A 22,410-nucleotide genomic window follows, 5' to 3' on the forward strand; every position below is an offset into this window, starting at 1 on the left:
CGAGCTTTTCGTGTTTCAGCAGGTTGACATTGAGGCAGAATGAGAAAAGCAGCTTGTCCTTCTCGAACAGCGATCGGCACACGTTGACATACAGCGAGTAGGTGAAGTGGTCTCTTAGGATCTGCAGTCTGAACACAAATAGGCAACGAAGAATGAGTCATGAAAATCACTGGGATTTTCTTCGTATGGAAAATCAACGCAGTGAGTAATTCAAATAAATGACTTGGCGATTAACGTTTTTTGTTCAGGTTACCACATTTTGCCCCATTTGCTAAACAACCTCCACTCTTCTGGGAAGATGTTTCACTAGATTCTGTAGTTGGCTTGAGAGGATTTGTATTTATCAATTCACAAGGGTAGTGGCAGTGGTGGTTTAGTGGTTAAGCATCTGGATTACTGATCAGAAGGTCAGGGGTTCAATCTCCAGCACTGCCAAGATGCCTTTGTTGGGTCCTTGAGCAAGGCAATTAACCCTACCTGCTCCAGGCTTCATCATGGCTGACAAACTGGTGTATATGTAAACATTTCCTTGTGTGAAGTGGTAGTTTAGTGGTTAAGGCTTTGGAAGGTCATCAGTTCAAATCCCAGCCACACCAACTGCCACTCCTAGGCTTCTTAACAAGGCCCTTAATCCTATTGCTGCTCAGTTGTGTAAATAAGATAAATCACCCTGTAAAACGAGCGTCTGCCAAAAGCTGTAAATGTAAGGGTTTCAGTAAAGTCAGGTACTGTTGAACATTAGGTGATGGAGGCCTGGGGTGCACTCAGCGTTCCAATTCATCCCAAGAGTGTTCATTAAGGTTCTAAGCACGCCACTCTGATGTCTCTGGTGTTGATGCTAAGTATCTGAATTAGGCTACGTCTACACTAATTTGGATAAATTAAAAAAATGGCGTTTTGGTCTAAAAATGCTCCGTGTCAAACCCTTTAATTTTTGATGATTTCCCAACGTCTCCCAAAAGTTGCTTGTCTACATTGAAAAGTCCAAAAATGCTCATGTCCCTGTACGAGCAAAAAATAAAACCCTTCGACCCGCGTAATATCTGCCGGCCCTTTATTCACTTTCCGGCTCCTTGAACTGAAACATCGTTTCATCAAATCAAATTAAATGAAACATTCGAAAGCCACCATTTTCACAGTCCTCGATGCGTCGCTAAAACAGTTTCTAAAGCTGCTTTCTGACTGATTTATCCACCATCAGTTACAACTCGTAGGTTTCAGTGATGGGTCTCATATAGATTTCCATCTGATATCTTTGAGTGCAAGAACATATGGATATTTTCCAACATATTGCTTAGAGGAAAGCAATCCAATGTATATGTTTGCTGATTATGGACCTCAAATGAATCTTTGAAAGAAAAACAGCCATGCAAGAACCTCTGACACAATGACTACTTGTGTAAAACCCTTCACACCTCTGCTCCAGATGCTCGCTCTTGTCCGAGTTGTCGATGGATAAAATAAAGAGATTGATGAACCAGCCGAGTGAGTACTGGTACATGGGTTCGATGTTGGCCAGGTCGGCGATGGAGAAGAACAAGATGGCCGAGTGGACTGCGATGGGAGTGTAGCCCATACGCGTTTCATCGATCTTCCTCTCGGTCGCTTCAGCCACGGCCTGCTTTTCCGAGATTTCATTGGCCAGAACTTTGGAGGATGACAGAATCTGGACAGCTGTTTCGTCCTCGAGGATGTTCCCTTCAGATGCCGAGAGCACTTCCAGGATCTTGTCTTCGATCTCCTTGAGCTGTCTGAGGGATGGAAAAGGAATTAGTCTTTGAGATTCCAATCAACCTAACATTATTATTATTATTATAATTAGACTATTGGAAAAACTTTCTGTTTAACAGATGAGTGTCAGTTATGTAAGGTATAAAATAAAGGTATAAAAGGATCTGCTCTTTTAGAAAAATAACCAATGACTGTGTTGATGAGATGCTTCGAACAAACTGCCATGACAGACTTTAAAACTGAATGACTGGCAACCAAAGATCTATGCAAACACACAGGTTATAAAGGTTCTCTCTGATCGTACCTTTTGTTTTCCGCTCCCCGCAGGATAAGGGCTTGTTTCTCCTCTTCTAGATCCGGCCTCTCTCGAGCCACCACTATACCAAGCAGCTGGTCTTGCATTCCTTCAGGCGTGATCATGAAGTTCAGAAGTGTTACCTAAACCACCCAAAAGGTGAATTCAGACAAAAATCATGTGACATGTTTTAAACTAGGTTTGTATGTATTGCTCATATATCTATACACAGATGTAAGGTCATTTTAAGGTCAGAGGTTTTTTTTTTTTTTTTTTTAATAATAATAATGATAATACAGAAAAATATTTAATTATTTGATAAAATTAAATTAAAAAAATGGTCGAATATGGTGGCTTCAAATAAAATGTAAATAAAATCACAAAATAAAAATGTTTAATATATAAAATCTAGTGCATAAAATTTTTTTTATTGAGATCTTTCAAATGAGATTTGAAGAAGAGGCACGTATGGATGGGGAAAAAAAAAACTTTGTCCATATAGTTTTTAAATTTTTTATATTAAAATTAATATATATATTTTTGTACTTCTGTTTGACCATTTAAAAAAATATATATAAATAAGTAAATAAGAGGCGAAATTAAAACCTTCAACGAAACACACGTAAACATTTGTTTCACTAGTCTCAAATCAGCACCAAAATCCGCCACGGCGCACACATCCGGCAATTAAAACCGTCCGTGTGGAAACATGGCAAAAGTTCCATTTGTTGTCCTGATGATTTACGTCATTTAAAACACCATAAATACTTTAAAACATTTACAAAAATATTTAGTCTTAATGCTCTATGGTGAGTTTGGTTTTACAAATAATAAACATACATTTGCATAATAATCCATGTTCGTCCATGTTGATTAGAGCATTCAAATCTTGAAAAGTATTAATTTAAGGTAAACAGATGCTTGACTTGATGACTTTTTGAGTCCTATAACAAAACAAACTGTTATTTCAGATCCATTTCAAATCTTCATATATATTTTTTTACCATTTCACCAAACAAGTGCCTCGATGTTATAAGACTTTACAAAAAAAAAAAAAAAACATAATAATTCATTCTTCCTAGTGCGGAAAAAAAAGAATAAAATTCAGAGAATTGTGCTAGAGAAAAAAATAGAATAAAATCATTCCAATGGGCCCTGAATATACACTGAGATTAGTACGATCTAATCCTCGCCTGCTACAAAAAAAAAAAAAACGGCAAATCTTGGCACAGAGACGCTTTCGTTTGCCGCACAATCGCTTTTAGTTTGTAACGGAGTTGATGCTCACAAAAAAGAAAAGGATTCGAAAAAAAAAAGTCCCGTAAAGACGTTTAGAACTAGAAATATTGTGTGGGAATACAGGGTACAGGGAAATCGTCTGAGCACATCTGACGCTGTAGAGCTTATTATTCATGACAGATGAAGATAGAGACAGCTCGCTGCATGAAATATCTCTGCATCTGTTTGCTGGGGATTCATTAGGGGTGCGCACACACATACACACTCATACACACCTGTTCCCTGCAGCTGTGTGTCGCCGCCTCGGACGCAAACACGCAGCATTTAGGCGAAATAGATCAGCATGATCTTGCCCGAGGCTTCATTACAAACTTTCAAAGCTAATGCCTCGCACCATTTGTGTTTGTCTACTGAGGGCTTTTCTAGTAATTCTTCGAGTTATCCTTTTGCCGTTTTGCCGCCTTTTATCAAGTCCTTCTCGAAAATGAAAAGCACCACATTATACTTTTTTTCCACTTGTCACATGTAAATTACAGATCAGTGAAAATCTTTCTTCCAGTGATTTCAGGAAGCTGGGGTTAGCTACGATACAGCGCCCCTACAGGTGATCGGCAGTATTGCGTTACCTCCGTTCAAAACATGGCGGCTGCAAATCTGATAGGATCGTTGAATTTACTGGCGGATTAAATGGAGCGTGAGCGGAGAAATAGTAGCCGATTCAGAAGACATTTACACGTAGGCAGTGCATTCACGGAGCGTCTTGCATAATTGTCAGCCTTAACAGGCCAGGCGAAGGATTTTCTGAAGGGCCAGCAATTTCACAACGGACTTGTTCCTTTCCACCAATGATCAAAATTCCCACGACAATGCAACGGTAGCTCCGCCTTCAAGCAATGATCGACGGAGGCTGGGCGTGGTCAGCTCTGAATACATTATCAAAACCGCATCGACTGAACTCCATACGTCGTGGTGTATTAATTGAAGTCTCGAGTGTGTCAATGCGTAAAAAAAAAAGACATTTAGCTCCTTTTTTGCTACACCTTTGGCTCAGAACGCAGTTTTCAAATACACACTGAATTTTGCTACACACAATAATCCATAGCGTTATGATGAAAATGCAATGCTAAGTGTCCTAACCTTGAGTCAAAATGCATTTAGGAAAAAATAACATTGAAATTGCTCCCCTTTCCGCTTGTTACACATATCTGGGGAAATACATTTTTGTTTAGAAATTTAGTCTGAAATTAGTATGGAATTTACATATTAAAACTCTAAAAGCCTATCATTTTATTTTCCTTTTGTACCAAATGTTGCCCGTATGCTAATGGAAAATGTAAATTGAAATACTTAGCCATTACATACTTAGCTGTTTTGCATACGTGTTGTAATTACGCATCAGTGGAATAAAACATTTTATACGAAACTCGTTTTTCGAGCGTTTACGAATCATAAAATGAAACCCGGTCTCTGTAGCGCTTCACGCCATTGTCAGTCGCACGCCTTACGAGATGGAGATGTCTGCTTTAGATGTCAGAGACCCAAACAATGTGCAGAGCTCTGAAAGCAGCGGGAGCCTCTATTATGATCGGCAACAACGATCGTCTCTCTTTTATCTAGCGGATGGCAAATAGAAGGGGGGTTCGGGAAGGGGGGTGGGGGGTGACGGCAAATAACAGTACCTTGGCCTTAAGTTACTTTCTGCACTTGTGCAGTCTTTTGTCACTAATGCCGTATTCTAGTTCGGAGAGGGCAGCCTTTCATCACCAGATTAAATCTGCGCTATCTGTGTTTGGACAGTGGGGATAAAGAAGTGCTGTATGTGTGAATCAGAACACTCTGTTCTGGGCTTTATTTTCCTGAATAACTGCAGTGTGTGTGTGTGTGTGTGTATGTGTGTGTGTGTGTGAGATTAACTCCCACCTTGACCGAAGTCTCGGGCAGATAATGTGGGTTGCGTAGCTTGGTGGTGATGTAGAATCGGAAGTCCGGGGCGTATTCTATAGTGGAGTCTCCCAGGCGGATACACACACTCCCGCCCTGTTTAAACGTCTGCTTCAGCAGTAGAGGCTCCAGAATGGGGTCCAGTTCCTCACCTACATTCTCCAGCAGAACTGGAAGACAAAAGTACGAAATGAGATCATGGGCCTTCGTGTGAAAATTTCAGATAACGTAAAGAAATAAATCCATGCCTTTTACACAGATTATATATATGCATTTCACACCCTAACCTTCAGTGGTGTCCTACCTGAACTTCTTAACACGGTCATGATGATGCCACGTCTATAGAAACCATCAATATTATCGAGAAACGCGGTAAAACAGAAAGCGAGAATGAATGCAAGAGCATGAATTACTGGAACCATGTCCTGTGGTCTGATAAACTTTTTTGGGTCAGATGGTGTCCAGCATGTGTGGCGACACCCTAGTGAGGAGCACCAAGAAAATTGTCCTACCTACAATCAAGCATGGTGGTGGTAGCATCATGGTCCGGGGCTGTTTGAGTCCTGCTGGTACTGGAAAGCTGCGGTTCATTGAGGGAAACATGGATTCCAGCATGTACTGTGACATTCTGAAGCAGCACATGAAGCCCTTTCTTCAGAAACTGGTCCGAACAGCAGTTTTCCGAAATAATAACGACCCCAAACACATCACCAACATGACAACTGCCTTGCTGAGGAAGCTGAAGGTGAAGCGGCCAAGTATGTCTCCAGACCTGAACCTTATTGAGCACCTGTGGGGCTCCTCAAGAGGAAGGTGGAGAAGCGCTATGTGTCCAACATCCAGCAGCTCTGTGATGTCATTATGGAGGAGTGGAAGAGGATCCCAGCAACAATCTGTGCAGCTCTGGTGAATTTCATTCCCAGGAGGTCTGTCTGTCTGTCTGTCTGTCAAGAAATTTCTGACTCTGTCTGTCTGTCTGTCTGTCTGTCTGTGTCTCTCTCTCTCTCTCTCTCTCTCTCTCTCTCTTTCATGCCAAACTGAGTTCACGATGTATAAAACCCCTATTTATTTTTGCTGAAACAAATGTAAAAAAAAACTGTACCTCACAATAACACCTATTTACTCAGATGCCACTCAGGGCTTCTGAGGTGGGAATTAAAGCATTGCTTCTCATCATCAGGGCTAAAAACAGTGAATACTGAGGGAATCGTTCAAACACAAACGGAGCCATCTGGTCTATTCTCACTTATTTCTCTCTCTCTCTCTCTCTCTCTCCTTTATTCTCTCACTTATTCTCTGTTTCCTCTCAGGGAAAGAGCTGACAGGCATGGAAGACGATCACAAATTCAGATCGGCTTCTCGGGCCCACCTTTGATCCGCCCCGGAGGATCAGACATGCAAAAATGATGTGCAGATGCCGCTTCCAGGCAGCGTGCGTCCTGGAAATAAGCAACGTTTTCATCGCCCGGAGGTGAGAATGTGAGTATTGCTTGTTTCAGCTCCGAGTCGGTTTCAAGTTTGCTGTTGAAGAGAGACCCCTGGGGAGAGCGGGCTGTATTGCAAGTGCGCTGTAAATATCAGGTTATTGTTTGAATAGATCAGACTGCAAAAGCAGGAAGAGATTCTCAGTTATCCAGGGTCGGTTATTTGGAAGTTGAGTCGTGTTGGTCTGGTTAGATTGAAATGTTTTACTGAGGGGAAATTAACAAAATTCCATAGATTTATGTGCTCCAGGGTCACAATCCTGCCCCCTCTATAGCTAAAGGAATAAGGGGAAGGTGGAAGGGGGGTGGGGGGTGTTAGGAATATAAGGAGTTGTTAGGATGTAATGGTGTATTAAAAGTAAAAAAAAGTAAAGAGTGTATTAAAGTATGTAAAAGGTTGTAGCCTCAGAGGTAAAAAGCATTGGACTGTGGCTTGGAAGGTCACATGTTCAATCCCAGCACCACCAAGCTGCCACTGCTGGATATTTTGAGTAAGGCCCTTACCCTCCACTGCTCAGTTGTAAGTCGCTCTGGATAAGGTTGTCTGCCAAATGCTGTAAATGTAAGTATTGGGGTATTGTGTGTGCCCCGGTGAGGCTTTTCTGGTGGACACATGAAGTGGGCTTGATCTGGCTGAGCTTGTTACAGGGACAATTGGCAAGCTGTGGGATTTATTAGGAGGAACTGTGAGTCCTCAAAGTTGGTGTGTTGTAAGATGGATTGCATAAACCTCAGAATTTCTGTGACAAAGGCCCAAATTGTGATGGCTAGACGACTAGACCAGAGAATCTGGAGAAAAACAGCTGGTCTGGTGGGGTGGTCCAAAGGAGGAAACTGGAACATGTTGGGAGTGAAGGCAAACACGTCTGGTCTGATCCACGAAATTGCGTTTCTCCAGAGGCTCCAATGTGCAGATGTAACATAACAGTCAGCAGCCAAGACAGGAAACAAATAGACAGCAAAATAGACCGCGGACTAGACAGTACCGAAAAACAATAAACAGAGATAACGCAATAGACATCACAACAACAAAAATAATAAAAATATTGCAAAGGTACAAAGGCTTATTGCACAATAAATGTTCACATTGTAAGGTTCAGTGCAGAAGTGGCAAGAATATAAACTACCTGTGATTAATTCAAAGTGCTCAAGTGATGAGAATAATTAATAGCACATGTCTGGTTAATGCACAAGACGAGGCTGAAAAAAAAAGTGTGCGGGTTAGCCGTCATAGTCGTGACAGGTCAGTCGGGTTTTTCCAGGACAGACGCTCCCCATTTTACGAAAATTAACTTTCATGCATACGAATAAACCTGTCCTCAACATGGAATTTGTTCGGAGTCTTAAAAATTGAAAACGGAGGCGAGTCGGCGCGAGCTAGTCGTCGACCATAACGAGTCTACGTGATGCGCACTGGACTGGACTACTTTTTATTACTTAATACAAAATATTGTATAAAATTTTGATTATTTCGATTTGTTTATTTGATAGTATTTATAGCTCTTGCATCATTAGGAGATATGCGTAGTCAATAACGAACACAGTAACAACTTAGGAGTGTTTAAAGGCTCTGGCATGGAGAAGCTGGTGTTGGATCTGTGATGATCACAAATGTTGAGCTATTTTATGAGTTGCTCAGTAGCTCTTCGTTTTATAACCATAAAGACTGTATAAAACTGTAGAAAGAACATTACTTATAATCTTATACTCCAGTGCTCATGTTAGTTCTCACTCTCCAGTGTTCTGTATTGTTGAAAGATTTATGATCAAACTTTTGATGTCACCCAAATGAGGATGGGTTCCCCTTTTGAGTCTGGTTCCTCTCAAGGTTTCTTCCTCATAACATCTAACATCTTTTCCTTGCCACAGTAGCCATGTCTGCTCATCAGGGATCGATGCTTTTTTGACCCCCTGACTGCTCGTGAAAATAAACTGAACTCCATGAAGACATGGTCAGAGTAGAAGAACTCGTGTCCTGCAGAAAGCTCTGACCTCCTCGACTGCACCAGACACCTTCTGGATGAACTGGAGCACTGACTAAATCCCTAAAGCCACACCTAAAATCTAGTGGAAAGCCTTCTCAGAAGAGTGGAGCGTTAAAGGAGAATAAATACAGAATTGGACATATTGCGTTTCAATATACACAAATACACAATTTCTTAGGACAATCTGGATTGTTAATTTATAGGGAAGACTCTTCATTGGGGTCCTGATACTTGGAAGATGGTATATTTACTGTAGATAAACCATGAAGTGTGTATCCTCTAGAGTCATACCGTTACAGTCGCACATCCTGCTGAAAGCCAAATATGAGTTTAATCACCTGGTGTGCCGAACTGGATGCAGTTCTCCAGCGTTCTCACAAAGTTTCCATCGCTCAGCTTGATGACGTGCAGGCTGTTGCCCTTCTCCATATTCTTTACCCACTTGTTCGCCTGGCCCTGTGGGTCGATCATCAAAGGCCAGCGTCGGGCGTTCCTGCACGACAGAGATGTTTGCCAAACAGGTGAGGGACTTTTCAGGACCTGCTCGAGAACTTTGTAAAGAACATTCACATGCAAGAAGCGGCCTCATCCTTGCTTCATAAATCCTGTTTGAAGTCTAATTTGCATAACTCATTTTGAAACATCGTGAATGGTCAAGGTGAGGGTGAAGGGCGTATTAGGAGTAGTGGCTTTTTTTTTTGTCTCATTTGCAGGAAGCATTCGAACAGCATTAGTGGGTCATGCAGGGAAGAAAAGTTGGGCAGCTAACGAAGGAAAGTCACATCTTTAGAAACACTTATAGTGGCTGTCAGAAGTGTGGAAACACCTAGTTTTTGATGGTTTTCGAGACCATTTGTTTTGCAACAAATCAGGCTAAAACACACAGGAATTGGAACAAGTGGAATCCAATTGTGACGTTTTTTTGGCATTAACACAAGAGCTGGTATAAGACAGAGACCAGAAAAGAGAGAAGTTTGGAAACCTCCTCACCCTCACAGTCAAACATGGAGGTGGAAGCTTAATGGTTTTGGGGTTGTTTCAGAGCAGGGAAGGTTGTAGACTTATTGGTTTTATTTATTTAACATAAATCCTCAGACATTTTCTTTTACCTAATTTGTTGCATAGAAACAAAAGGAACATGGACTTTCAAAAACCATTAGGAAGGGTGTTTCCAAACTTTTAACACAAAAAGTAGCTGGTTGTTAGTTTTAAAATGGTATTAATTCAAGGAACATGCAGAGGACCAATAAAGAACACTTACATGTAAGGAACCCTCAACATGCTCCTCAAGATTTTCGACTGCAAGTTAATAACGAGAACGTGAAACAAAAAGTGGTTATGATTTCCGGCACCGGGTCCGGTTTTTGTGTTTATTGATTTTACAAGAATTTTCAGGCATGCACGGGAAATAAGCAGTTTACGCAGAACAAAAGCTTTCAAACGATCTCTCGGGCGTCTTTGTGGAGATCCTTGAATATAAAGTTTATATTTTAGAAGAGATGTTTCAGGACTGGGATGAACTTTAGGAATATATGATTAGAGATCAGGATCACATGTAAACGATCCATATTATTTTCCATGGGGGGGAAGGGGGTGGTTGAGGGGTTGGGGAGTTTAAATATTCTGGGATTCTGAGGGAAATTCCCGGAGAACACTGTCTCGTTCTGACTCGCACGGCGTTAATATTTTCTATTTTGAGGACATACAGTATTGTGTGCAGGACGTGATTGCATTATTTCTCAAGAATAGCATTTCTGTAATCTATTCCCACCCAACAAACCTAAATCACTTCTCGATATTAAACGCTATTTTTCTTTTTTTTCTTCGAATATTGTCGCACAGGCTTCTAAATGTGATTATATTGCTTCCTAAAAATACCATCAGCTATTGTGCTGTCAAATCTGATAAAGTAAATTGTTTAAGTAGTGTCCCTTTATGAAGAAAAAAGAAAGTGCTATACAAATGCTGTATTAGAAAAAAAAAAAAAGAAGACCCTCTAAACCAATCGGATTCCAAAATTCCGCAATGTTAAGTATTAAATTTGTATATATTTTTAGTATAAGACATCACAATGTAAGAACAGTATGATGTTTAGCCTGGAATGAGATGCCCTAAAACATTCACAGGTAAACACCACATCTTCAGGACCATGTAGGTGCTGAACTCCATAACGTACCATACTACCCAAAGGTACACTCAAATATTTTATGGATTCTGGATTTGAGAAAGTACGTACGAGATGATGATGGCGTTGTCAATAGAGAAAGTGTCTGACGGAAGTCCGGCGATGATCCAGCTTCGGATTTTCACCGGCTCCCCCAGAGACAGCATCAGCGACATGTTCTTAGAACAGGGGATCGCTCTGGCCTTACACAGCTCGATCCATTCTTCTGTAGCACTCTACAAAATTGTACATTCATGCACAAGTGAGATTACTATGAGCGGTTGCAGCGATGATGAAGATGTAATGATGGATATCTGGTGCCCTTCAGATGAGGATGGGTTCCCTTTGTTGAAAAGATTGAACACCCCTGATCTAAGGTTTTGTATTCTATTTTATTCATCACCATAAACCTCTAGATCGCTTATTAGAGATGAACTCAAAGGTGTTTTCTAAATATAATAATAAACGTGAACCCACTGTGTTGTTTTTTGTTCATTTTGCTCGCTTGGGGGTTTGAATTTAGCGGTAATGTATTATGTGTTAGCGGCCGGAGCCCCTAGAGGTACGACGTGACCGAGGCATCATGACATCCATCAAGAGTGAGTCATAGACAGATGTGGTGGAGGTCATTTTCCAAAATAAAACATCGTTCAGAATCAAATAATGGATAAAACGGAAATGATGTAAGATATGTATACGTTCTGTGCGACCCGGTACCAATTGACCAATTGCCCGGGGGTTGGGGACCACTGGATTAGTTCCTTTATTATAAAAATATTCCTTTCCTGGAAACCCTGGATGGCGTCGTACATCCACACCACTGGAATCCAGGTCCATCGCAAGGCGTTCCAGTCTCATGCATACTAATTCCGGCTTTAAAAGTAGCTGGAGAGTTTTGTTTCGAAATGAAAGCGCACCTAATCTTTAAGCGACTACCGATCGCTGCAATATTACCTCTCTTGCATGGACTACATTTTTTCCGTGGGCCTTGACAGCAGGATATCTTGTTTCAAGCTGTTAGAAATATTGCTTCTGTATATTCGATATCACTCCCACGTATAGCGAAATTGAACGCGGCTTGAAAAAGCAGTAGCGATACCAAGCATTGTTGTTGAGCTCATACCTCAAAGTCTCCTGCCGTAAAAGATAAGAACGGTACGGTACGACTAATAATTATTAGTTTGATTTTCCGAATCCGCCTGAAGGTTTATAAAAATATAAGAAGAAAAAAAGGTATCCCGTCCCAGTCATATCTAATAGATGAGTTCTTTGGTCTTTTTTTTTGCATTTTAAAACAACAATTGCTTCATACACACACACTAATTATACACACACTCCTGTTCCTGGATAGAAGACGTGTCTGCTGGGAACACAATGAAGTTAAAGTGCTCTTGTTCCCCAGTCACTACTCGGAATTGGCATTATCTCGCAGCACGCTCCCGAGATTTCTTCCCAGGGTTCATTCATTTTTCATAGACGAGTGTGCCAATAATGACAAAGACGCCATGAAAGGCATTTTAATATCGCTCGTCGCGTGTCTCATAAAAATTATTAAGTTAAATATTTAGAAATGCTGCGCCCCGGCCGCCTGGGTCACATCAAACAAGGACGGAAATGAAATGCAGAACCGGGGCGGGATGTCGTACGCTCGAAATATGTCACCTTGTAAATGTGCGCATGTACTGCGAGTGTGTGTGGGTTTAAAAAAAGGGGAAAAAGAGACGAGTGAACAACAGAGACTTTCTAATGTCTTTATAGTAATAATAACCAGAACGTTTTTAAAATCGAGGGCAGGTATCGTACGTTCCAGTGAGGAAATACTTTTCTACATTTCCTGATGCAGTTATCAATTCAAGGAAGTTAAAAAAAATGTAAAATTTGTAAAAGATTTTCTAGAACGCAATTCCAGGTAAGAGAAACCTTCGATTTTATTGTTGTGGTGTTTCGTATGCTCTGGGTTGGACGGTTTTCCCAGTACCTCCAATAAACATGATGGAAGATCGATCTGGAAGTGGTAGCGTAGTGAAGATACCTGATTGCAAATCCCAGCATTACCAAGCTTCCACTGTTGAGTTTTTAAACACTGTTTAGGTGAACATACAGGGAGTGCAGAATTATTAGGCAAGTTGTATTTTTGAGGATTAATTTTATTTGAGGATTTAATTTGAACAACAACCATGTTCTCAATGAACACAAAAACTCATTAATATCAAAGCTGAATATTTTTGGAAGTAGTTTTAGTTTTAGCTATTTTAGGGGGATATCTGTGTGTGCAGGTGACTATTACTGTGCATAATTATTAGGCAACTTAACAAAAAACAAATTTATACCCATTTCAATTATTTATTTTTACCAGTGAAACCAATATAACATCTCAACATTCACAAATATACATTTCTGACATTCAAAACCAAACAAAACAAATCAGTGACCAATATAGCCACCTTTCTTTGCAAGGACACTCAAAAGCCTGCCATCCATGGATTCTGTCAGTGTTTTGATCTGTTCACCATCAACATTGCGTGCAGCAGCAACCACAGCCTCCCAGACACTGTTCAGAGAGGTGTACTGTTTTCCTCCTTGTAAATCGCACATTTGATGATGGACCACAGGTTCTCAATGGGGTTCAGATCAGGTGAACAAGGAGGCCATATCATTAGATTTTCTTCTTTTATACCCTTTCTTGCCAGCCACGCTGTGGAGTACTTGGACGTGTGTGATGGAGCATTGTCCTGCATGAAAATCATGTTTTTCTTGAAGGATGCAGACTTCTTCCTGTACCACTGCTTGAAGAAGGTGTCTTCCAGAAACTGGCAGTAGGACTGGGAGTTCAGCTTGACTCCATCCTCAACCCGAAAAGGCCCCACAAGCTCATCTTTGATGATACCAGCCCAAACCAGTACTCCACCTCCACCTTGCTGGCGCCTGAGTCGGACTGGAGCTCTCTGCCCTTTACCAATCCAGCCACGGGCCCATCCATCTGGCCCATCAAGACTCACTCTCATTTCATCAGTCCATAAAACCTTAGAAAATCAGTCTTGAGATATTTCTTGGCCCAGTCTTGACGTTTCAGCTTGTGTGTCTTGTTCAGTGGTGGTCGACTTTCTGCCTTTCTTACCTTGGCCATGTCTCTGAGTATTGCACACCTTGTGCTTTTGGGCACCCAGTGATGTTGCAGCTCTGAAATATGGCCAAACTGGTGGCAAGTGGCATCTTGGCAGCTGCACGCTTGACTTTTCTCAGTTCACGGGCAGTTATTTTGCGCCTTGGTTTTTCCACACGCTTCTTGCGACCCTGTTGACTATTTTGAATGAAACGCTTGATTGTTCGATGATCACGCTTCAGAAGCTTGGCTATTTTAAGACTGCTGCATCCCTCTGCAATATATCTCACTATTTTTGAATTTTCTGAGCCTGTCAAGTCCTTCTTTTGACCCATTTTGCCAAAGGAAAGGAAGTTGCCTAATAATTATGCACACCTGATATAGGGTGTTGATGTCATTAGACCACACCCCTTCTCATTACAGAGATGCACATCACCTAATATGCTTAATTGGTAGTAGGCTTTCCAGCCTATACAGCTTGGAGTAAGACAACATGCATAACGAGGATGATGTGGTCAAAATACTCATTTGCCTAATAATTCTGCACTCCCTGTAAGTGAAAATTGTAGTGCGCTTTGTACGGCAAAATAACAATTTTAATAAATAAGTTAAGGGTAACTTGTTGCATGAGCACAGTGCCCCAGTGTGGCAGCTTCACTTGTAAAAGTGCAAAAGTATTTGCCTTCATATGTACTTAAGTATCCAAAGAACTATGATTTATAATGGCTATAATGTTCCTATTATTATTTTTGTCACAAGACTCTTTACTTAATTAACGTGTGATGTTACTCTCAGCACACCGATCTATTCATAGAAACATGTTATTGAGTTAAACACTGATTTCTATTCAAATGATCATGAGCTCAAAACAACTTTTTAAATAATTTCACAAGTTTTGCGGCGAGTCTGGAGTTTCTTCTATCATTTTATTCCTCTCAAAATGTTCTTGAAATATTGAACTGATGCTGAACTGTATGTTGGTGATCAGTAGATACACCAAGCGCCGATCAAAACAAGTTCAAAACGGAGCAAACGCTCGACCCTGATCGGTGGTTTCCTGCGTGTTTGACCAGTTTTTATCCTCATAAATAAAAAGGAATGACTGATTTTGCAAAATGTAGTTGAGTGACATGGAAGAAATTGACTCCCCAAATGGAAATACTTCAGTAAAGAACAGATACGTGAAAAAGCTACTTCATTACATTGACTTTGTTACTGTCCAACACTGATTGTGATACTGGGGCTTAAACCCCCGACAATCCGATCAGAAGCCAAGAAAACCCACTGAGCTTCCACTTCCCCAGTCTCCATTACAGCACACCTGAAATCCACCAGACTGTTATATGTATGTATATATAACTATATGTGTGTGAGTGTAGATATACCTGTCGGTAACTAGATGTAAAAGCCCCCAAATAGGCGACTATAGCAGCTGAAATGAGAATATCTCCAGTTAAATTGGTGTAGAGTTCTCCGAGGTTCAGTGCCGTCTCACTCCACCGGGTCTTCTCCCCTCCCAAGCCACCGATCAGCTGTTCTGCTCTCTTCAGCTTCTTACTGCACAGCTCGACCTATTACAAATGGTATCAAACATCAAGAGGCATCAAACATTGAGGGGTTGAATGAATCCAATTCATATCCGGCGCCTACTCTCTTTAAATTGTCTGTTGTTGGTGGTAAAATGGCAACTCCTTATATCATCAATGCTACGTTCATAACCTGAACCTGAGCACCTACATTCTCCATGGTCAAAAAGTTTTTTTCAAACGTCGGAAAAATCCATGACCAGAAGAAGAAAATCCGAGTATTAAAAGGGAAATGTTTCTCAGAGGTAGCATTTAGGGAAGAGTTAGACGTTTACCCCTGGGGTGATGTTCGATATGCTCGGGGGAGCATGGCATAAACAATCTTCTCCATTGAACAGGGGAAAAAAACAGACAGGCTGGGAAAAATATATAAATAAATACACAGAGAGAAAAGACAAGGGAAAGAAAAGAAAGAGGAAACATGAAAGGTAGTGAAATAGGGCAGAAAAAGACAGAAGGGCCCTGGTGGTGTGTTTAAGCAAAAGGGAAAAAAAGAAAAATGACAGCCAGCGCCTATAAACAAATCAGAGTGGTGTGTTTGGGTGGGTGTGTGTATGTAAGGGGGGTGTTTTTGCTTCTGTGTGTATGCAGAGGGTGGGTTACGAAACGACATCAAAGCGAGAACCGTGTGATGCACAAAGGCAAAGCCATGGGGCTTTCGCAAAGACATACTTCACAGAAGATAAAACTACTAAGAAAAGTAAAAAAAAAAACAACGTAAACAAAGCCCACACAAAAAGACTATCAAAAAAAGGGGCAGAATTTGTAATCGGTTCAAGTTTGATTGTGTTTTGTCTCTCGGAATGTTTTTTTTTCAAAGAGGCAAGAAAAAGAAAAACTTCTGCACACCCACACTTGATAGATTTCTGCCGCCGACAAAGAAAAATGTCACCGCAGAGAAGCGATATATTTATCACTGCCAATGATCAAGACGGTTTTTGCATTGTTTAAAAATATAGGCGTGTTCTTTGGGATTGGTTCTGGATCTTTTCTGACTCTCGAAGATGAATGAGTGGCGTTTACCAATTCCAGAAACTAGTAAATACATTTACACCAATCAGGCATAACATTGACATTATTACATTATGAGAGGTGAAGTGAAAAAAAACTCTGATTATCTCTTCATAATGGCACCTGCTAGTAGGTGGGAAATAATTTGGTGCTCAAAGTTGATGTTAGAAGTAGAAAAAAATGGTGGCGCGTAAGGATTTGGGCGAGTTTGACAAATTGTGATGTCTAGACATCTGGGTCAGAGCATCTCCAAAACTGCAGCTCTTGTGGGATGTTCCCAGTCTGCAGTGGTCAGTATCTATCAAAAGTGCTCCAAGGAAGGAACAGTGGTGAACCCTCGACAGGGTCATGGGTGACCGTCATGGATATCATGGGTCTGTGTGGTCCAATCCAACAGACGAGCTCCTGTAGCCAAAATTGCAGAAGAAGTTGGTGCTGCAATTTTGAAGTCAATACTTTTTTGGCAGCAAAAGGGGGACCAACACAATATTAGGCAGGTGGTCATAATTTTATGCCAGATCAGTATATAACTTATACTTCGAATGTAGATAGTATTAAAATAAGTCTAACTTGATTTTCCAGGTCAGCTTTCTTGTTCTTGTTGGCCTCCAGAGTCTCTTGAAGTTTGGCCAATTTGTCCTGGACCTCCTTTAGTGCTGCCTGCTTCTTCTGGAGACTCTCCGTGGCTACCTTCAGTTTAGCCTCCGCTTGGGCCAACTTCTCTTTCTTCGGCGCAACAACTTTTGCAACCCTGTAGAAAAAGACATGATTGATTTCATCATAAACCCTTTGGAGAATGATCGATCAGTGACGACTATGAGAATGGCTCATTTAGTGGTATGATTTAAGATGTTCTACATGTTATAGAAACTCACTTGTCATAAGAGTCCATAGCACAGACCCACTTGCAGAGGCCCTCAGCTGCGGTGGAGGCTGTCCGGATCTTCTCGGGGACAAAATCTGGGTTGGTGATGTATTTGTTGCGAATAATAGTCATGTAAGCGGGCGGAATGTTGTCTTTGTTGTACTCGTGCAGGCTCTGCAGGAACTTCATGTCACCTAAAAGCTTCTTGGCCGGGCCCCAGAAGTCCTCGATTTTTTTGCCTGAGCCAGAAGTATCAGGGACGCGATCAGGTTTAATACCTTTTAGGATACAAATGGCCTCCATCACAAGTTTGACTCCAGCTGGAGGGCTCTTCATGGACTTCACCACTGTAATGTCCTACAAAGAAACAAAGAAAGTTTTGGGCTGTGGTGCTGGAGGTAATTATATTATATTTGTGTAAGAGTGCGTGTTTTCTTGCCTGTGGAGTAAGTGTATCAAGTGCTGCCAGAGCTGACTCTAAGATAGGCAAAGCCACAGCCAAGTCGGCGTCACATTCATCTTTGATGGCCTTAGCAGCAGTGGCCTGTTCATTTGCTACTGCCTCATCGATCCGGACTACCTTCTCTGTCTCGGCCACCTCCACTGACTCATGCTCAATCACCACCATCATCTCATCCACCTGTTTACTAGCCACATGGAGCTGAGGCTGAAGTGCCTCCAGCTCCACTTGCATGGTGGCCACTTGAGCGGCAGCAGAGTTCAGCTTTTCCAGACCAATCTCATAGCGTTGTTTTAGTTTCATGACCTCCCTGTAGAAAAGAAGATGCCATTCCATTATAGTAATGTACATGTTCAAGCATCAGCTCAAATTCTAAATATATACAGTAAATGCACATATAATTAATCTAGACCCTAGGCCCTTACGTTCTCTTGCACTCCAGCAGGACTTTAAAGGTGGAGATGAGCTCCAGGTAGGAAGTCGGGGTCACATAGTTGTGGCGCTGCAACTCAGCCAGAAAGCGTGCCGAGAGATTGATGGTGGACGTGTGGAAGCTTTGGCACATGTCTATGCAGCCAGCACGAGCATCATCAGTCATCTCGATGTCCTCCAGGAACCGGGATGCTACAGCCTGTAGAGCATCATTGGGCCAGCTCTTAGGGGGGAAAAAAATCAATAACACAATAGGATGATTGCTGGTAACAGGTAGTCACATAGAGTCTACAGGCAATGTAATGTGGCCATCAAATAGCTATGACATGCATCACATGGACATTAAACTCTGTCTTCATATAGTTTGCTTTGTGGACACGGCCATCACCATTCTGGAACATGTTTGGGCCTCTTAGTTCAGTTATACAGCATAAAAAGTCTATACAATTTAGTTTCAGCAAATATTTTGTACAAGAACACCTTCAATGAACTCTAATACTTAATTGTATAATGTACTTAATTTAGTGATTTCATCCCAGTTCCCATTGGTGTATCTAAGAGACCAGAATAACTATGCAATGCTGACCTGAAACCAGTCTATAGTGCAGCAGTTGATAAGTGCAGGGAAACGTCTCAGGCGGCCTCGAAAGGCGTCACCAATTGGACTCATGGCCAGCACCACGTGTAACTGACTCCGACAGCGCTCTACAAAAAAGTTGAACAATGCCAAAGGACTTCCATCTGTCTGCTTCTCCCGCTCCCTCTGGCGATCCAAGACCCGCATACGCTCACAGATCTCCTGCTTCTCATCCGCAGCAAAGAGATTGGGAACTTCACCAGTGTTGAGCAAATTGCTAACATCTTCAAGGAAGAGCTCCATCTTTATCTGAGTGTCGGTAAAAAGGAAGACACCGTGGGTCTCGCCAGATGTGGATTTGCGCATAATGTTTTTCAGGTCATCACGCCATTCGGTCATGCCATAACTCCTGGAGATCTCCACCTGGAAGAGTTCGGCTTCAGCCATGTAAGCAGCCAGGCGAGTCAGGGACTGCCTCCCGCTCCCTCCAACACCAACCAGGAGCGCATGGCCCCGTGGTTGTTTTAGGATCCGAGAGATCCTGCAGACATGCTCGATTGCGAATCGGAAGAGCACTAGGTTCATGGAAGCCTTGCTGATGTTGTTAAATTCCTCCAGGTGGGCCTCCACCACTTGGCGTAACTGATCGAGGTCACCAACCTCGCGGTAGTTACGGTCTTCACCCTTGGGGTCATGGAAATCACAGAACATGAGGCTGCGAAGATCATCTTCAGTTACACATCCGTCAGAGTCAAAATCCAGGTGTTTGAAGAGCTGATGGAAATCCTCCTTCAGGTGGGACTTGCAGACCTCTTGCAAGAAGCCCACCATCCATGAGCGGTCTGATGGATGAACCAATCGGTCGTAATAAACTCTCTGCACCTGAGACAAAACGGGTGTTATGTAAGATCTTTTAGATTTTTTTTCAATAACTGAGAACAAGCCTCCAGTGTAACCCAACAAATAGATTGTTTTAAACTACATTATCACTCCTACCTCATGCACCCACAAGCGTTTGATAGCTTTGGGGTCATCTGCAGTCTCTGGGCACGATAAGCAAATGCCCTGGATGACACGGGAGAAATCCCGCAGGTTGAAAAGATAATGAGACTTGGCTGGGGTCGGCAGCAAGTTCTTTGTGGCCTCCTGATAGACTGCCAGGGTGGCACCCACTATCTGCGACGTGAGGCTGGCAAATGCTGGAGGAAAGGGGAGTCTAAGGAAAAGAACAAAATGGACCTTTTAGAATGTTATTTATTTACTTATAGTTGGTATTTATTATAAGAATTTCAGAATTATGAAATCAAAAATAATTTAAGCTGTTACACATGTTTCTACTCATACACTTGCACCACAGACATTTACCGTATAGTCAAGTGCCAGTTTAAGATTCTGGAGAAAATGGTATACATGGTCTTCTCATCAAATTCATTAATTGTTATGGTGTTAAAATGACAAAGGAAGCGAGGCGTCACCGGGTTTCTCCCACCGCCTGATTTTGAAAATGACAAAAGGGGCAACAAAAAGACAAGTGGAAGCACATCAGACCCACATTCCATTATGTTCAGCATTCATAACAAAATTATTCCTCCATTCGATACAAAAACCCTTTTGTCAGGGACAAAATAATGGCATGCAGTGCTTTGAATTGGAATAAAAATAAAAAACCTTGAATGGTCATTGATCATTGTTTGTGTAAAATTGCCAAACCCACCAGGAGGCCCCATGGCACACATCAGCTGGATGTCCACCAGGTTGATCATAGAGCAATCCTTTATATCGTACCAGTTCCAGTGGTCCAGCCACTGGCGTAGGAGCTCCACAGGGGGCTGGGCACCGTACGTCTCTCTCTCAGGCATATTCACATCATCCACGAACACCATCTACACAGCAAACACCTTCAAGCTTTTCTTGCTTAAATCTTACAATAAAATGTAAACATCTGCAAAACCTGATATACACCGATCAGCCATAGCAATCAAAAACTTGTCGAGGCATGGACTCTACAACACCTTTGAAGGTGTTCTGTTCAATCTGGCACCAAGAAGACCATTTAATACTACTAAGTTTAATTTGTCCAGCACTTTTCAAAGTTGCTCAATTATATTTGAATTCAACACCTCCAAGTCATGTCCCTCAATCCATTCTTGAATAAAATTTCCAGTGTGGCACCCCATAGAGTCTGGCCATTTTGGAGATGCACTGACTTTGCCTTTTAGCCATCACATTTTGTTGCTTGTCAAAGTTAATTAATTTGATTCTTAGCTTGCCAATTTTTTCCGCTTTCAACATATCAACTGACTATTCACTTGTTGCCCGATTTAACTTGCCCCATTCAAGGTGCCATTGTAACGAGATAATCAGTGTTATTCACTTCACCTTTTGGTGGTTTTAATGCCATGACCAATACAAGTTAATACAACTATAAAGCAATGTAAGAGCTAGTATTCTTACTTACAAGAACCTGCCAGAAAATTCCACCAGAGAAAAAAACATGCATTATATTTTAATAGTAGAATGCATTAAGATATCATACCATTTTCTTTCCCAGCGGGGGGCCAAACACTCCTTTGCGCCTCTTGTCAAGCTTGGACATGATGATGTTCTGAGTCTGAGCGGCCATAGTTTGGGCTGAAAAGTTGATTAGTAGCGGATTATATGTCTCCTTGTTGAGTCGATTCAGCAGGAAGTCCTGTGGAGCAACAAAGACTTACAATTACTCTCATGGGATGGGTTTGGACCACCGGTTCTGCAGATGTATGGCGGGTAAACCAAGAGGACGTGGTATCGTTATTGGGGATATTCGACATCGTAAAGCCTATTCACAAACTTTTAGACAATTGCTGCTTTTAAAATATACTATGAAGGTCTGCAGCTAGCGCTACACAGCTTATATACGTTCTTGCATATCGAATGTTTTTTTTTTTTTTTTTTTTTATGAATCATTAACAATAATGGCACGTTACAGTTGGCTCCATTTTCAATTGGTCAGCCAATATGTGCAAATCTGTGCACTGCTTTCTCGAGTCTGCATTTCGCCTGAGCCTGAAACACAATGCATTGAAATCACTTAACGGTTCCTGGAAGCTTAAACTTAAATCTCCTCTGGAACTTTTTATTTCTGTTTGTGCTTCTTTGATTCGGGGTACTTTCAAATACATTATTAAAAAGCTCTCCGTTCTACGAATGAATGTATAAAAAAAAAAAAAAAAAAAACGATCGCGCGAATGAGTGTCAGGTGCTTAGTGTGTACTGATTCAGAAGGATGTAAACATAATTGTTGCAAAATGGCTCCTCAAAGTGTTATGCCACCGTGAATCATTCTCACGTACTCGCCAAATGAGGACTGATCGGCGCCTTCTTGAGCGCGCTATAAAACATGATTCGTTTCGTTCGCCGGTGAAAAACTACTCCCGGACGTACTTTGCCCCTGCACTTGTAACCGTTAATCTATAGAGAGCACGAGGCAGAGTGTGTGCGAGGATTCCTGTAAATGTGAGTGTGTGTAAAATATGAGCGTAACTAGGCGGGTAATGG

The 22,410-nt window shown here is 41.6% G+C and overlaps 1 protein-coding gene and 1 long non-coding RNA gene across 2 annotated transcripts in view; one reads left to right on the forward strand and one right to left on the reverse strand.

Moving 5' to 3' along the window:
- The window catches only part of dnah7 (dynein, axonemal, heavy chain 7), a 92,701-nt gene that overhangs the window by 21,485 nt on the left and 48,806 nt on the right, over positions 1-22,410 (reverse strand). The window contains 16 exon segments of the mRNA XM_046843368.1: positions 2-128; positions 1,416-1,751; positions 2,036-2,169; positions 5,186-5,376; positions 9,014-9,168; positions 10,912-11,075; positions 15,328-15,513; positions 17,110-17,290; positions 17,415-17,761; positions 17,844-18,174; positions 18,290-18,519; positions 18,883-19,755; positions 19,870-20,089; positions 20,239-20,365; positions 20,588-20,756; positions 21,410-21,565. Of these exon segments, the coding sequence (XP_046699324.1) occupies positions 2-128; positions 1,416-1,751; positions 2,036-2,169; positions 5,186-5,376; positions 9,014-9,168; positions 10,912-11,075; positions 15,328-15,513; positions 17,110-17,290; positions 17,415-17,761; positions 17,844-18,174; positions 18,290-18,519; positions 18,883-19,755; positions 19,870-20,089; positions 20,239-20,365; positions 20,588-20,756; positions 21,410-21,565 (3,927 nt within the window).
- Positions 6,544-22,410, forward strand: part of LOC124381650 — a 57,588-nt gene continuing 41,721 nt past the window's right edge. The window contains exon 1 of the long non-coding RNA XR_006924910.1: positions 6,544-6,685. This is a non-coding gene — a long non-coding RNA (uncharacterized LOC124381650). The remainder of the gene's footprint in view (positions 6,686-22,410) is intronic.

This window comes from Silurus meridionalis, chromosome 3 (genome assembly GCF_014805685.1).
Source record: "Silurus meridionalis isolate SWU-2019-XX chromosome 3, ASM1480568v1, whole genome shotgun sequence".
NCBI classification, from domain to species: domain Eukaryota; kingdom Metazoa; phylum Chordata; class Actinopteri; order Siluriformes; family Siluridae; genus Silurus; species Silurus meridionalis.